This window comes from Phyllobates terribilis, unplaced genomic scaffold, assembly GCF_046119375.1.
Source record: "Phyllobates terribilis strain yellow unplaced genomic scaffold, ASM4611937v1 Scaffold_3__8_contigs__length_932513732, whole genome shotgun sequence".
Classification (NCBI taxonomy): Eukaryota; Metazoa; Chordata; class Amphibia; order Anura; family Dendrobatidae; genus Phyllobates; species Phyllobates terribilis.
The window spans coordinates 129,982,125-129,996,147 of record NW_027362763.1 but is presented as its reverse complement, the minus strand read 5'-3'; the positions used below and the strand labels follow the sequence as shown (position 1 = coordinate 129,996,147).

At 42.2% G+C, this 14,023-nt stretch overlaps 1 protein-coding gene across 2 annotated transcripts in view; it reads right to left on the bottom strand.

The window, feature by feature from the left end:
• NBAS (NBAS subunit of NRZ tethering complex) overlaps positions 1-14,023 on the bottom strand; it is a 760,680-nt gene that overhangs the window by 365,899 nt on the left and 380,758 nt on the right. For both annotated transcript variants that reach the window (XM_073674140.1, XM_073674141.1), the window contains exons 39-40: positions 12,754-12,830; positions 7,040-7,177 (exon numbers count right to left, since the gene is read on the bottom strand). In XM_073674140.1, the coding sequence (XP_073530241.1) occupies positions 7,040-7,177; positions 12,754-12,830 (215 nt within the window). The remainder of the gene's footprint in view (positions 1-7,039; positions 7,178-12,753; positions 12,831-14,023) is intronic.

Sequence of the window (14,023 nt, the reverse complement as noted above, 5' to 3'; positions counted from 1 at the left end):
CAAGACGATGCAGGAATCTCACAGAACTGGAAGAATTTTTCAAGGAAGAAAGGCTGAAAATCTCTCAAACAAGAATTAAGGCTCTTGTCTGGCTACAAAAAGCGTTTACAAGCCGTGATACCTTTAAAAGGGGGCGCTACTAGGCACTAACCTTGCAGGTTGCCCAAACTTTTGCATTGGCCCATTTTCCTTTTAGTAATTTTTAGAATTGCCTAAAATAGAAAGGAAATGTGTCATCTTTAAAGGGGTATTCCCATCTCCAAGTTCCTATCCCAATGTCTAGTAGGTGTAATAATAATAATATTAGCAAATACCTCCAATTAGAAATGGAGTGTAGTTTTTCTGATTCGCTACGTCTCTTTTCTCATGTGTATGACCTTAGATATCCACGATTACGACCACTTGCAACTAGCTTACTGTCACTACTGTCACTGTCAGTGGTCGTAACCATGGATACCTAAGGTCCTGCAATGCCTGCACATGAGGTAAGAGACATAGCTTATCAGAAAAACTATACTACATTTCTAACTGGAGGTATTTGCTAATATTATTATTATTACACCTGCTACATATTGGGACCAGATCTTGGAGATGAGAATACCCCTTTAACTTTATGCCATTTAGAGATCGTTTCATTTAATTTTGACCAGGGGTGCACAAACTTTTACATGACAGTGTAGATCGATAAAAAAGATAGATAACTGCATGTATGTGTTTCTTATTACTCCACAAACCTTAATCTAGTGACTTCTCCATTCATAAATAAGAAATAGAAGTATTTATAACATATCTAAACCCCTCTGTGCCCCCAATGTCACTTCTATTTAGCCCCTCTGATCACTTGCACCGAGTCGTTCTATGATACCCTTATCTACTGAGATCCTGCCCATCCTCGGGAATACTCCCCCTTTACACATGGCACACACTGTGCTGGAGCTGGTGTGCTGGAGCCGGTGTGCTGGAGCCGGTGTGCTCTACGTGACAGGTCAGCGTCCGGATCTGCGGCTTCTTCCCCTACAGCTCCCTTTCTTCTTGCCCGTTATTGATAGGTCCACTATGGCGGCTAATCCCTCTCTGACATGCACTGCTGACTTTGTCAGTGCTAATGAAATGACTGGTCCGGACATTACCGGCAAATTCTTGTTCCAGTGTACGATCCATAGACAATAGATGGATGGGATTCGAAGAAGACAAGTGTATTACCGGGATTTGTATTTAAGGTTCGGCCGCCATAGGTCAGCTAATAGAGTTTCACCGGCAGGATTTATGGACATTGCAGGAGAGGGAGAAAAAAAAATTCCGCTAAGAAAATCGCTTTGTGACATATTCCCCTATATTACATAAACCTGCTATAAATTATATTATAGGCTTCTCTGGACTGAGCAGTTCATTAAGAAAAGCGAGTAGAGAGGTCGGAGAATGTAGGATTAGGGGGATGACGAAACGGGTTGAGAACCAATATTCTGTAACAAAGGCAATGTTTTTAATCTGGAGTTATATCTAAACACCGGCATATTATATTACATATACAGTGAAGGAAATAATTATTTCATCCATTGCTGTTTTTGTAAGTTTGCCCACTGACAAAGAAATGAACAGTCTATAATTTTAAGGGCAGGTTAATTGTAACATTGAGAGATAGAATATCCCCCCCAAAATATCAAGAAAAATCACATTGTATAAATTAGATAATATTTTTTTGCATTTTGCAGTGAGAAAACAACACTTAATACTTGCGGGCCAGACCCTTGTTGGCAAGCACAGCAGTCAGACGTTTTTTGCAGTTGATGATGAGGTTTGTGCACATGTCAGGAGGAATTTTGGTCCACTCCTCTTTGCAGATCATCTCTAAATCATTCAGATTTTGAGGCTGTCGCTTGGCAACTTGGAGCTTCAACTCCCTCCATAAGTTTTCTATGGGATTAAGGTCTGGAGACAGGCTAGGCCACTCCATGACCTTAATGTGCTTCTTTTTGAGCCACTCCTTTGTTGCCTTGGCTGTATGTTTTTGGTCATTGTCTTGCTGGAAGACCCAGCCATGAGCCATTTTTAATGTCCTGGTGGAGGGAACGAGGTTGTCACTCAGGATTTTACGGTACATGGCTCCATCCATTCACCCATTGATGCAGTGAAGTAGTCCTGTGCCCTTAGCAGAGAAACACCCCCAAAACATAATGTTTCCACCTCCATGCTTGACAGTGGGGACGGTGTTCTTTGGGTCATAGGCAGCATTTCTCGTCCTCCAAACACGGCGAGTTGAGTTAATGCCAAAGAGCTCCATTTTTGTCTCATCTGACTACAGCACCTTCTCCCAATAATTCACAGAATCATCCAGGTGTTCATTGGCAAACTTCAGACGGCCTGCACATGTGCCTTCTTGAGCAGCGGGACCTTTCGGGCACTGCAGGATTTTAAACCTTTAAGGCGTAATGTGTTACCAATGGTTTTCTTGGTGACTGTGGTCCCAGCTGCCTTGAGATCATTAACAAGTTCCCCCGTGTAGTTTTAGGCTGATCAATTACCTTCCTCATTTATCTAATTTATACAATGTGATTTTCTTGATTTTTTGGGATATTCTATCTCTCAATGTTAAAATTAATATACCCTTAAAATTATAGACTGTTCAAATACTTATTTCATTCACTGTATATGTGTACATATACACATACATATATATATATATATATATATATATATATATATATATATATATATATATATATATATATATACACACATATACATATATATACACATACATACACACACACACACACACACACACACATATTATATATTTTTTCTTTTAAACCGTTCAGATATCACTTGACATGGTTTAAAAAATTTTTTTTTTTCCTTTTCCATTGTTCATTCTCGGCTTGTATTTTGTTTTGTTTTTTTATTGCAGTATGAGCTGTAGTTTTTATTATTACTATTGTTGGGTCCATACGACTTTTAGATCTGTGTTCAATCCATTTTTTGGAAGGCGGCAAAATAACCACAATGCAGCAATTTGCCATTTTATTTAGGCTTTGAGAAAAGGAAGGGGTTTATATGAACAGTCATAGATATATTTAATTTTTTTTTTTCTTTACAATTTTTAATCAGTCCACCCAGTCCCCCAGGGACTTGAACCTCTGATTGTTTTTACAAAACAATGCAATACTGAATTATAAAATTATCATTCTACTATTAAAGGGAATCTGTCACCAGGTTTTTACAACCTCATCTGGGAGAAGCGTAATGTAGGCAAAAAGAAGCTGAATCCAACGATGTATCACTTAGATCACTGGGTGCAGCCGTTCTGATACAATCAAAGTTTTAGATTTAGAATGAAGCAGAGCCGAGAAAGCTAGCCTCGCCCCCACCAGGCGACAGTGAGGTGGTTATCACAGGAGGGGGCGTTGCCATACTAGTCCAGCAATGTTAATCTATTAGTGATAAATCCTTCACAGTTAGTAAACAACAGCACAAGTGACACATCCCTGAATTCTGTGCTTCAGCCTCTATCTCCTTCTGTCTTCAGATTACATAGCGAAGTCCTGCTGATAGAATCCCTTTAAGCCTATCTACAGGGCATTATGGTTTACAAATATGGCAGAAAAAGGGGCCTTAACTAGGCCCCTGGCTGCCTGTCACTGGTGTGACACATGTAACAGACAGTCACTCAACCGCTGGCTGCAGAAGATGACATAGTTTGGCATTGCAGACACCTTCTTAAATCTATCTTACTTTAGGAACCAGCGACTACCTCCCTCCTGCTCGGATTGATACCCTGGCCTGGGTATTTAAATACTTTCAGTTTACTGCAGGGAGTCGACGGTGATATTCACATATTCCCTTGTGAAGGCTTGGAGCTACTGCAGTCAGGTTACTTAGTCTCTGGTGCTTTGGAGGACGTTTGTTGTAATATCTCTGGAGTCTGCTCAAGCGAAGTTTTTTTCTCTGTGTTTGTCTCCCTTATTATCTTTAGCTTATAGTGAGGACTGACCAGTGCTCATCACCTCCCTCCCCTTCTCTATCCTGGGCCTAGCTCTAGGGATATACAGGGCTTAGGTTTCCTGCTCGGTGATTGTTGAGGAACCAAAATAGGGATGGTAGGGGAGGCAGCGTGATATTAAATCAGCCTAGGGGTCTCCACTCCCCCTTTCCCTAGTGTCTGGGCTCCCTTCCCCTCATCCCTTAGTGTTGCACTTTGTCTTTCCTACACTGTGCGTGACACATCTTGTTTCCTACCTTTTAAATGCTGCTCTCACAATTGACCGTGGCATCTGAGAGATTAAACTGATGCGATCAGAGCTAACTCTGATCGCAGCATTTAGGCAACACAGCCAGAATCCGTCTTGTATTTAGTGTGCACAAGGCCTTGTGGCCATAAGAAGTCCTGTTTTCAATTTGCAAAAAGCCATGTGGGGACACAGCGAGCATGTAGAAGAATGTGTCCTGATCAGATGAGACCAAAGTAGAACTTTTCAGGCTAAATGCAAAATGCTATGTGTGCGGGAAAACGAACACTGCACATCACCCTGAAAACACCATCCCCACTGTCACACATGGTGGTGGCAGCATCATGCTGTGGGAGGTTTTTCTTCAGTAGGCACAGGGAAGCTGGTCAGGTGTTATAAGAAAATGGATGGAGCTAGACAGGGCAATCCTGGAGGAAAACCTGTTAGAGGCTGCAATAGACTTGAGATTGGAACGTAAGATCACCTTCCATCAGGAAAACGACACTAAATGTCCTGCCACAGCTACAATGGAGGGTTTAGATCAATGCATATTCATGTGTGTGAAAGGCCCAGTCACAGTCCAGACCTAAATCCCATTGACAATCTGTGGTTAGACTTGAAAATTGCTGTTCACAGAACCCTGCATCCAATCTCACTGAGTGAGAGCGAGTGTGCAAATAAAAATGGGCAAAAATGTCAACTCTAAATGTGCAAAGCTGGTAGAGACAGACCCCAAAAGACTTGCAGCAGTAATTACAGCGAAAGGTGGTCGTACAAAATATTGACTCAGGGGAAGCTGAATACAAATGCACGTCACAATTTTCAGATTTCGATTTTTAAAATGTTTAGAAAACCCTGAATCATTTCCTTTACACTTCACTAATACTTGCTACTTTGTGTTGGTAGATCACATAAAATCCCAATAAAACACATTTACGTTTGTGGGTGTAATGTGAGAAAAATGTGGAAAAGTTCACGGGGGTATAAATACTTTTTCAAGGCACGATAGATGATTTTTCTAGTCTGCTTTTCTCTCATCTTTTGAACTTTCTTTGTGGTATATAAAACCATGATTATTCTGATAGGACTTGGTGTCAATCTGATCACATTTTATTCCTCTCTAATGAATTTTTAGATGAATTCTTGGATGGTTACATGAATTTTTGCAGGTATTTCTGCCTGATATTTGTCACCATCAACAGATGACATTATTTATCTGCATTCATTAGTGAGTGGGAGCCGCCATATGGATGCGACTTACATGAGAAAATGCAATGTACATTTCAAGAACTATCATGTAATCTTCTCGTCTCCTAATATCTTAAGATCCAGGTATGGACACGTAATGTCAGGAAGACCAGTCTGGAAGGATTCTTAAAGAGGTACACATTATATTACTTTGATGGCTTGTCACAAGGCTGGGGTCTGATCTCTGGGACACCCACTGATCCCGAGAGTAAATAGGCTGTAGTGCTGATGTAGTGCTAGGGACCCTTCATATTTTTGACCTGTACAAGTCACCACAACATCCGCTGTGCAGGGGAACTTTAGCAAAGCTCTATTCAAATGAAAAAGGCAGTTCAGTGCAGCCGTCCAGAGAAACCAATGAAGAAATCACAGCATTGAATCAGGATTGGTAGCGGTCTCACGTTGACAAATCGCACTAATTAATGGGGCTCGCAAATCATCAAGATCCGCTGCTGGCAGCTCCCTTTGCAGTTGCCAACCAATGAAGTCCCACATGTGCTCGATGGGAGACAAGTCTGGAGACGCTGTAGGCCATGGTAGCACTTTTAGGCCACACAGGCTGCTCGCGGTAGCACGAGCAACATGAAGCCTGGCGTTGTCGTGTTGAAAAACGGCTCTGGGGACATTTTGGAGAAATTACCAAACCACTGGTATTTTGTATTTTTAAACTATGATGAGCCCTGGTTAAAAAAAGGGGTAGTACAATCCATTTAAAGGCTATGGTTTCCTTTAACAATGAAAACAATGATTTTTACATGTTATTACTTTTAGTTATTAAAATTACACCAAGTCTGAAATTGTAATTTCTTTATTCACTTTCAACCCTCTCAATAACCAATATGCAGCCTGATGCAAGCTTCCGATTTTTCTCATGTGGGAGAGTCTCTCTCAGCAATATAGGCTGGATGTGAGCTCTGTGTGTATACAGGGTGATGCTGTCTTGAGTAGCTCATACACCAACATAACTTCTATCCTGTAATTATTTTCTCTCTTCATGTACCTTTCTTCTAATCTGCCACCTACTTTCTCTGCCCTCCCGAAGCCTCTACATGCTTTCTCTCCGTCTACACTATGGTGATCTATGTAAAACCCCCTCCCTACTATTATGTCTAACACTGAGATTTGGGAGAAGAAAAGCAAGGAGCCATCAGAAACACTCATGGTTTTTCATCAGTTTTGCAGATCACTCCGCTAGATAAAGGACTTGCAGACATTCTGCAGCAGAAAAAGCTAGATATTTTTTTTAATGCAGTGGACAATAGGAAGCAAATGAACAATAATAAATAAAAATTCTGTGTGAAAGTGTACATAGCCTTTAATAAAAAGATTTAAAAAAAAAAAATCCTACAAGAAAAATAAAAAAAATTATGCAAAAAATGTTTAGTGGTAAACACAAATTGCCTCTTATTTCACAGCTAATAATGAATTTTGAGAATTTACCCTAAATATTCAGTGATGTGATGAGAATAAGATCTTTAATTAGATATAACTTATGTTCTGAGCTTTTCTAGCGGATCACCTGCATGATGGAGCGGAGCGGAAACAGTCAGTTATTGAGAACTTACCCTGTAGAGAGGATGGCACTCGTCCTTGAAGCATGGTGCCAAATGGGCATAGATCTGCAGGCTGTAGTAATAAGCTGCCAGCTGAAGCGACAGAGCAGAATGCGATTGCTTTTCAAAGCATTTGTTGGCGTCGAGCACCTACGAAAAAATGAGTGAGATAGAAATGACTTGGCTAAAGGAAAACACGCAAGCCTCTGATTTAAAGCCTCTGACGGTGGAGTGGCTGCAATGCTGTGTGCAATGGCTTACGAGAGACTGCAGCTCGGCTAATTAATGCCTCTTTTACATAATCTTTAAATAATTACGCCGCTTATCAATTTCACTTAGAGACGGGATTTCATAGCACAGTCAAGGGATGAAGCTGCAAACCAAGTACCGTGCGGCCAGAGAGACACGGCGTGATACGGACAAGTCGGATGGGGCCCGAGGCAAGGTATGAAATGTCTAGCATAGTACTGTGCAAAAGTTGTAAGAATACTTTCCAAAATAGAAGTATTAATAGTTTATTTTTATCAATTAACAAAAGAGAAATCTAAATCAAATTAATATTTGGTGTGACCGTCTTTTTCTTCAAAAACAGAATAAATTCGTCAAAGGGATCTTATAGTACTATAGTCAGCTGTAGGAGTAACCAGTTATACCAAACAGGTGATAATGGTTATCATTTTTATCTGTAGGTTAAAAGAGTGGCGTTAACAAAAAAAAAAAAAAACAGATGTGTAGGAGGTTTAAAACTGGGTGAGGAACAGCCAAACACTACTACAAAGGTGAGGTTGTGGAAGGCTGTTTTATGTCATAGGTCATACACCATGGCAAGACTGAGCACAGCAAGAAGACAGAAGGTAGTTATACTGCATCAGCGAGGTCTCTTCCAGGCAAAAATTACAAAGCAGACTGGGGTTTAAAGATGTGCTTTTTAATCGGTTTTGAAGAAGCACCTAAAAATGGCAACGTTGAAGTTCGTACATGAAGTGGTCAGCCAAGAAAACTTAGTGCAGCAGAAGAAAGACACATCGTGCTTACTTCTCTTTGATATCAGAAGATGCCCAGCAGTGTCATCAACTCAGAACATTTATCAACAAGTGGGACCCAGCTACATACATCTATTGTTCGGAGAAGTATGTACAGAGGTGGTCTTCATGGGAAAATTGCGGCCAAAAAGTCATGCTCAGATGGGCAAAAAAAAAATATAGTAACTGCAGTGCAGTTACTAGCGCTCAGGATTTTTGTGTCAAAATGTGAAATATTTGGCTGTAACAGAAAAAACAGTTCATACACAGAAGGACTGGAGAGTGGCACAATAATGAGTGTCTGTAAGAACAGTGAAGCATGGTGGAGGGTCCTTTTAAGTCTGGGACTGCATTACAGCAAATGGAATTGGGGATTTAGTAGCAATGGAAGAAAAAGTTCTCCAGCACTATCCACAGGCATCAATGAGGAAAACACCCCATTATAGGTAGCGGTTGGGATCCTTAATTGTGGCTGGGTTAGGAATGTTCCATAGTGCTCAGTGATACAAAGCAAAATCACTGAACAATCCAATTTCAGATAATGTAATCCTGTGTACTCAACAAATGTTCATTCAATTTCCTTTATTCATGGATAGCAGTTACATGGGAAGAATAGACCTATGGCCATTTCACATGTGAATACACTTTCTCAAGGCCTCATGGGAATATCACATCACCATGTGTTAAATACACACTCCTTGCAGAAGGATTTGCACAAGCCGACATCAACAGAAGATTAGTGGTTAAGTTTCCCAAGATGTTTGGAACAACTTCTCTGCCGAGATAATTCAAAAACTTTGTTTTAAGTAATACTTCTACCTAGAAGAATCGGTAAAGGCAATGGGCAGTCACAAGAAATATTGATTTGATTTAAAATTCTCTTTTATTCATTCACTTTGCATTTTGTTGTTTGATATTAATAAACTATTAACATTTCTGCTTCTGGAAGCATTATCACTTGGCAGCTCGGATTGATTAAGAGCAGGCTGTTCTATAACATCTGCATGGGGACAGGAAGAAAGTGTCCCGTTCTTCAATCATCTCATCAATGAGGCATGAAATTGGCTGCAACAGAAAGGAAACTAAAAATGGATGTCATCCAGGATACCCACCCTTCCAGTCACCAGAACAAAAAATGGGACTTCATCGCTTCATGTCCTGACTCAGACCTCCGGTATTGGCCAGTGATGGGATTGAGTCGGTAGCAGTCAGTTGTAGCAGTCAGATGACAATTTATAACTAGAGTTCACTAAAAAAATTCCCTTTGCCGAAGTCCAGTATTAAATTTGGTGTGCCATGGCAGCCAGACCATGGCAATCCCTGGTCTGACATCCTTTCCGACTTTGGCATTCAATAGGCCCTCGAAATGAAGTTTCGTAGGGGAATACGGAAAAAGCATGAGAAGCATTGAGGGACCTAGTAAATGTTAGATGTTGAGCCAAGCGTGCCGGAAGTGAAGACTGCAATGTTCCGGCTGCCACACAGGGCTAGAATGGACGCCGGACCAGGGAAACGCAAATCTTTTTGCTCAACTCTACTTTTAGCAATCAGTTTATATACACTGCTCAAAAAAAATAAAGGGAACACTCCAATAACACATCCTAGATCTGAATGAATGAAATATTCTCATTGAATACTTTGTTGAATGTGCTGACAACAAAATCACACAAAAATCATCAATGGAAATCAAATTTATTAACCAATGGAGGCCTGGATTTGGAGTCACCCCCAAAATTAAAGTGGAAAAACACACTACAGGCTGAAACAACTTTGATGTAATGTCCTTAAAACGAGTCAAATTGAGGCTCAGTATTGTGTGTGGCCTCCACGTGCCTGTGACCTCCCTACAACGCCTGGGCATGCTCCTGATGAGGTTGCGGATGGTCTCCTGTGGGATCTCCTCCCAGACCTGGACTAAAGCATCCGCCAACTCCCGGACAGTCTGTGGTGCAATGGTGGATGGAGAAAGACATGATGTACCAGATGTGCTCAATCGGATTCAGGTCTGGGGAACGGGCGGGCCAGTCCATAGCTTCAATGTCTTCATCTTGCAGGAACTGCTGACACACTCCAGCCACATGAGGTCTGGCATTGTCCTGCATTAGGAGGAACCCAGGGCCAACCGCACCAGCATATGGTCTCACAAGGGGTCTGAGGATCTCATCTCGGTACTTAATGGCAGTCAGGCTACCTCTGGCGAGCACATGGAGGGCTGTGCGGCCCTCCAAAGAAATGCCACCCCACACCATTACTGACCCACTGCCAAACCGGTCATGCTGAAGGATGTTGCAGGCAGCAGATCTCTCTCCACGGCGTCTCCAGACTCTGTCACGTGTGTCACATGTGCTCAGTGAGAACCTGCTTTCATCTGTGAAGAGCACAGGGCACCAGTGGAGACTTTGCCAATCCTGGTGTTCTGTGGCAAATGTCAAGCGTCCTGCACGGTGTTGGGCTGTGAGCACAACCCCCATCTGTGGACGTCGGGCCCTCATACCACACTCATGGAGTTGGTTCCTAACCGTTTGTGCAGACACATGCACATTTGTGGCCTGCTGGAGGTCATTTTGCAGGGCTCTGGCAGTGCTCCTCCTGTTCCTCCTTGCACAAAGTTGGAGGTAGCGGTCTTGCTGCTGGGTTGTTGCCCTCCTACGGCCCCCTCCACGTCTCCTGGTGTACTGGCCTGTCTCCTGGTAGCGCCTCCAGCCTCTGGACACTATGCTGACAGACACAGCAAACCATCTTGCCACAGCTCGCATTGATGTGCCATCCTGGATGAGCTGCACTACCTGAGCAACTTCTGTGGGTTGTAGAGTCCGTCTCATGCTACCACGAGTGTGAAAGCACAACCAACATTCAAAAGTGACCAAAACATCAGCCAGAAAGCATTGGTACTGAGATGTAGTCTGTGGTCCCCACCTGCAGAACCACTCCTTTATTGAGTGGGTCTTGATAATTGCCAATAATTTTCATCTATAGTCTATTCCATTTGCACAACAGCATGTGAAATTGATTGTCAATCAGTGTTGCTTCCTAAGTGGACAGTTTGATTTCACAGAAGTTTGATTTACTTGGAGATATATTCTGCTGTTTAAGTGTTCCCTTTATTTTTTTGAGCAGTGTATTATGTTTAAAAAAAGGGGAAAGAGAGAAAACACTTTTTCAAGCAAAGTCGGCGAGTATAAGTGTGACTATTAAAATTAAAGCCTCTCACCTGCTGGGGTTATGCAGATAGAGCACAACTCCATACAACATGTGAACAAATACACATTGGTGCAACTGGCCTGGTTGCTGTGAAATAGTATTTCAAGGAGAGTTCTAGCAAAGCGTAACCAGGAGGAGAAAATCCAGGGGACCGGCGCTCTTAAAAGCAAAAAAAGGATCATTCACTTGAGTTGATGAAAATGAGAAAAAAAAAATAGTTTCAGTTGCACCCAGCCTTCCTCAGGTAGTAATGTATTAAAAAAAACAATGGTGTCTCCTGAGGAAGGCTGGGTGCAGTCGAAACCTGCTGTTTTTTTTATATACATTTTTATTCTCCTTTATATCAAATCCGGTGAATAATACATTATTTGCCTTTGGGAGCCCAGTTACCTGGATTTTCTCCTCCCCTTTAACAATCAGTTTGGAAACAGCTGTAAAACTGCACATCCAGATGGGGGTGTTTTTACTATATTATAAGCGCTTAAGAAACAAGGTTTTCTTCATGGAGGAGGGAGGGATTGATAAATATGGTGACAGGTGTCAGGACTATCACAAGTAGTGAAGATAATGGTGGTATAAAAGTAGATTCTCATGATTATTACTATTTGCTAACAAAGTCAGAGGGGGACTGTCACGGGTGTGTCAGAGGATACAGACAGTCGCCCTGCAGTTGGTTGCAGGAGATCTCTACGTTTGGCATTACAGACACCTTCTTAGAGGCTGTCTCTAGGACCCAGCGGCTACTTTCCTCTGGCTAAATACCACCCTGGCATGGGTGTACCTGTTGTGTGTCAGAGGGAGGTGTTGGCGATATTCATTACTCCTTGAGAAGGCTTGAGCGAGAGCAGCACTTCTTCCTCTCTGGTGTTTGAGGACGTGGGCGCATTTGTCTGGAGTCATCTAAAGCCAAGCAATTTTCCCTTGTTTGTCCTCCCTTGTTGTCTTTAGTGTTCAGTGGGGATTGACTAGTGCTCATCCCCTTCCTTCCCTAGCCAGGGACAAGCGCCTGGTAAAGACAGGGCGAGAAACGAGTGTGGCGATTTGTGAAGGGCCAATATAGGGACGTTAGTGGAGACAGGGTAATATTCTATCAGCCAGGAGGTCTCCAACCCCCACTTTCCCTAGAGTCTAGGCTTCCTTTCCCTCTTCCCTTTGTATTGCACTAAGTCTTTCCCACATCTTGTGTGACCCCCTTTTACCGCCCATAATTTAGAACACAATAATCAACATGTGCCAGGCTTCCCTTTAAAGAGGTTGTCCGGGCTAACGATACGGATGACCCATCCTTAGAAATAAACTCTGAACAGGTCATGAATATAGTAAGTTGGGACAACCCCTTTAAATGTCCTTTATGGTTCAGTATACAGATGTGGCAATCTCCAAACTAACCGGTGGCACGTTCGACTATTCGAATGGAAGGGTATAAGCGGACCTTCTACACAAATAGCGCAGAAGCACCAGAGCAATATGGAGGAATTAGAAAAAAAAAAGATGGAGACATACCTGAGGGAGGGCGAGTAGATACGCAACAGACAAGGTGATATCATTCGGCAAAGTGTCGCTCGCCAGCTGCAGCAGAACTGGAAGATAAGAAGAGACATACACAGGTATGATGGTGAATAGATGAGCGGGAGCTCCTGCGCTCGTTACACCGCGCACAAGAATGATTTGCGTAATTTAAATGAAATGCTCGTTGGTATGATTCACGGCACAGATTGCGGGAGCCGGGGCTGTAATACTGCCTTACGGTAATTGTTAGGCAAAATATTTCACGTTGCAGCTAAACAGCATAAAACAGATGCTGCGGCAGATTGTGGGAACATAGCCGCTCACAATTCAGTGGGATAATCAGCGGGTCATAAAAGAAAATCAACTCCTGGAAGGAAGTCGACGGCTGTTCGGGGGAAAAAAAAGTGCAGGGTCGGTCGGATCCAATAAATGAGCAAATAAATCCTTTACTGCTCCCATTTTCTTTAATAGAAATGCCAATTCCATAATAGGCAACAAAAAAATATAATGGAGGATTATTCCGGAATGGGACGATTCATACGGGTTATTCTGCCTTGAAGAGGACATTGCAGCTTTCCTGAAATGTCTATTGTGTTCCCCTTAGGAAACTATTCTGAAGAAGCCTTTATAAGAACTCTGGGCTCTACCCTCTGTTATTCCTCCTGGAAAATACTTGACTATCAAAGGAAAGAGTGCTAATCTAAGATTACGATTTTCTATGCAAACATTAAAGTGGATCTGCCACCATATTTCAGGATACAAACAACAGATTTATTAGACCTGATGAGGCTGCAACACTTACTCTGTAGATCCATGTCAGAATGGCTGTATGATAATGCTATTAAAACAAGCATTTTAGGAAGCCAGAAAGTGAGAGCTCATATGTCCAAGTTAATTCAGTATCCAAAAACCCAGCCTGACTAACAACTGCAGCTTGTACTGAGCAATGCGAGATCTCTGCAGGGAGGAGGGACACGGAGGAGCGGTTATTCAGGCTACGTGGGTTGAGATTGTGCTTAAACTTTCATAAAGGATTATACTCTGACACTCTAAGCACACCAGTCTCACCAGGTCTAAGGGATCTAGTTAATGTATGCAGTTTCTATTGTGAAATCCGGAGATCAATCCTTTCTAACAGCTAAAGTGGCCATAATAAAAAAAAAAAAAAAAAAATACTTACCTCCCAGATCGACATCACTCTTTCACTGTCAGAATTGTCTCCTCTGGGCAGTCATGTGACATTATGTTATGTGGTTGCTGCAGC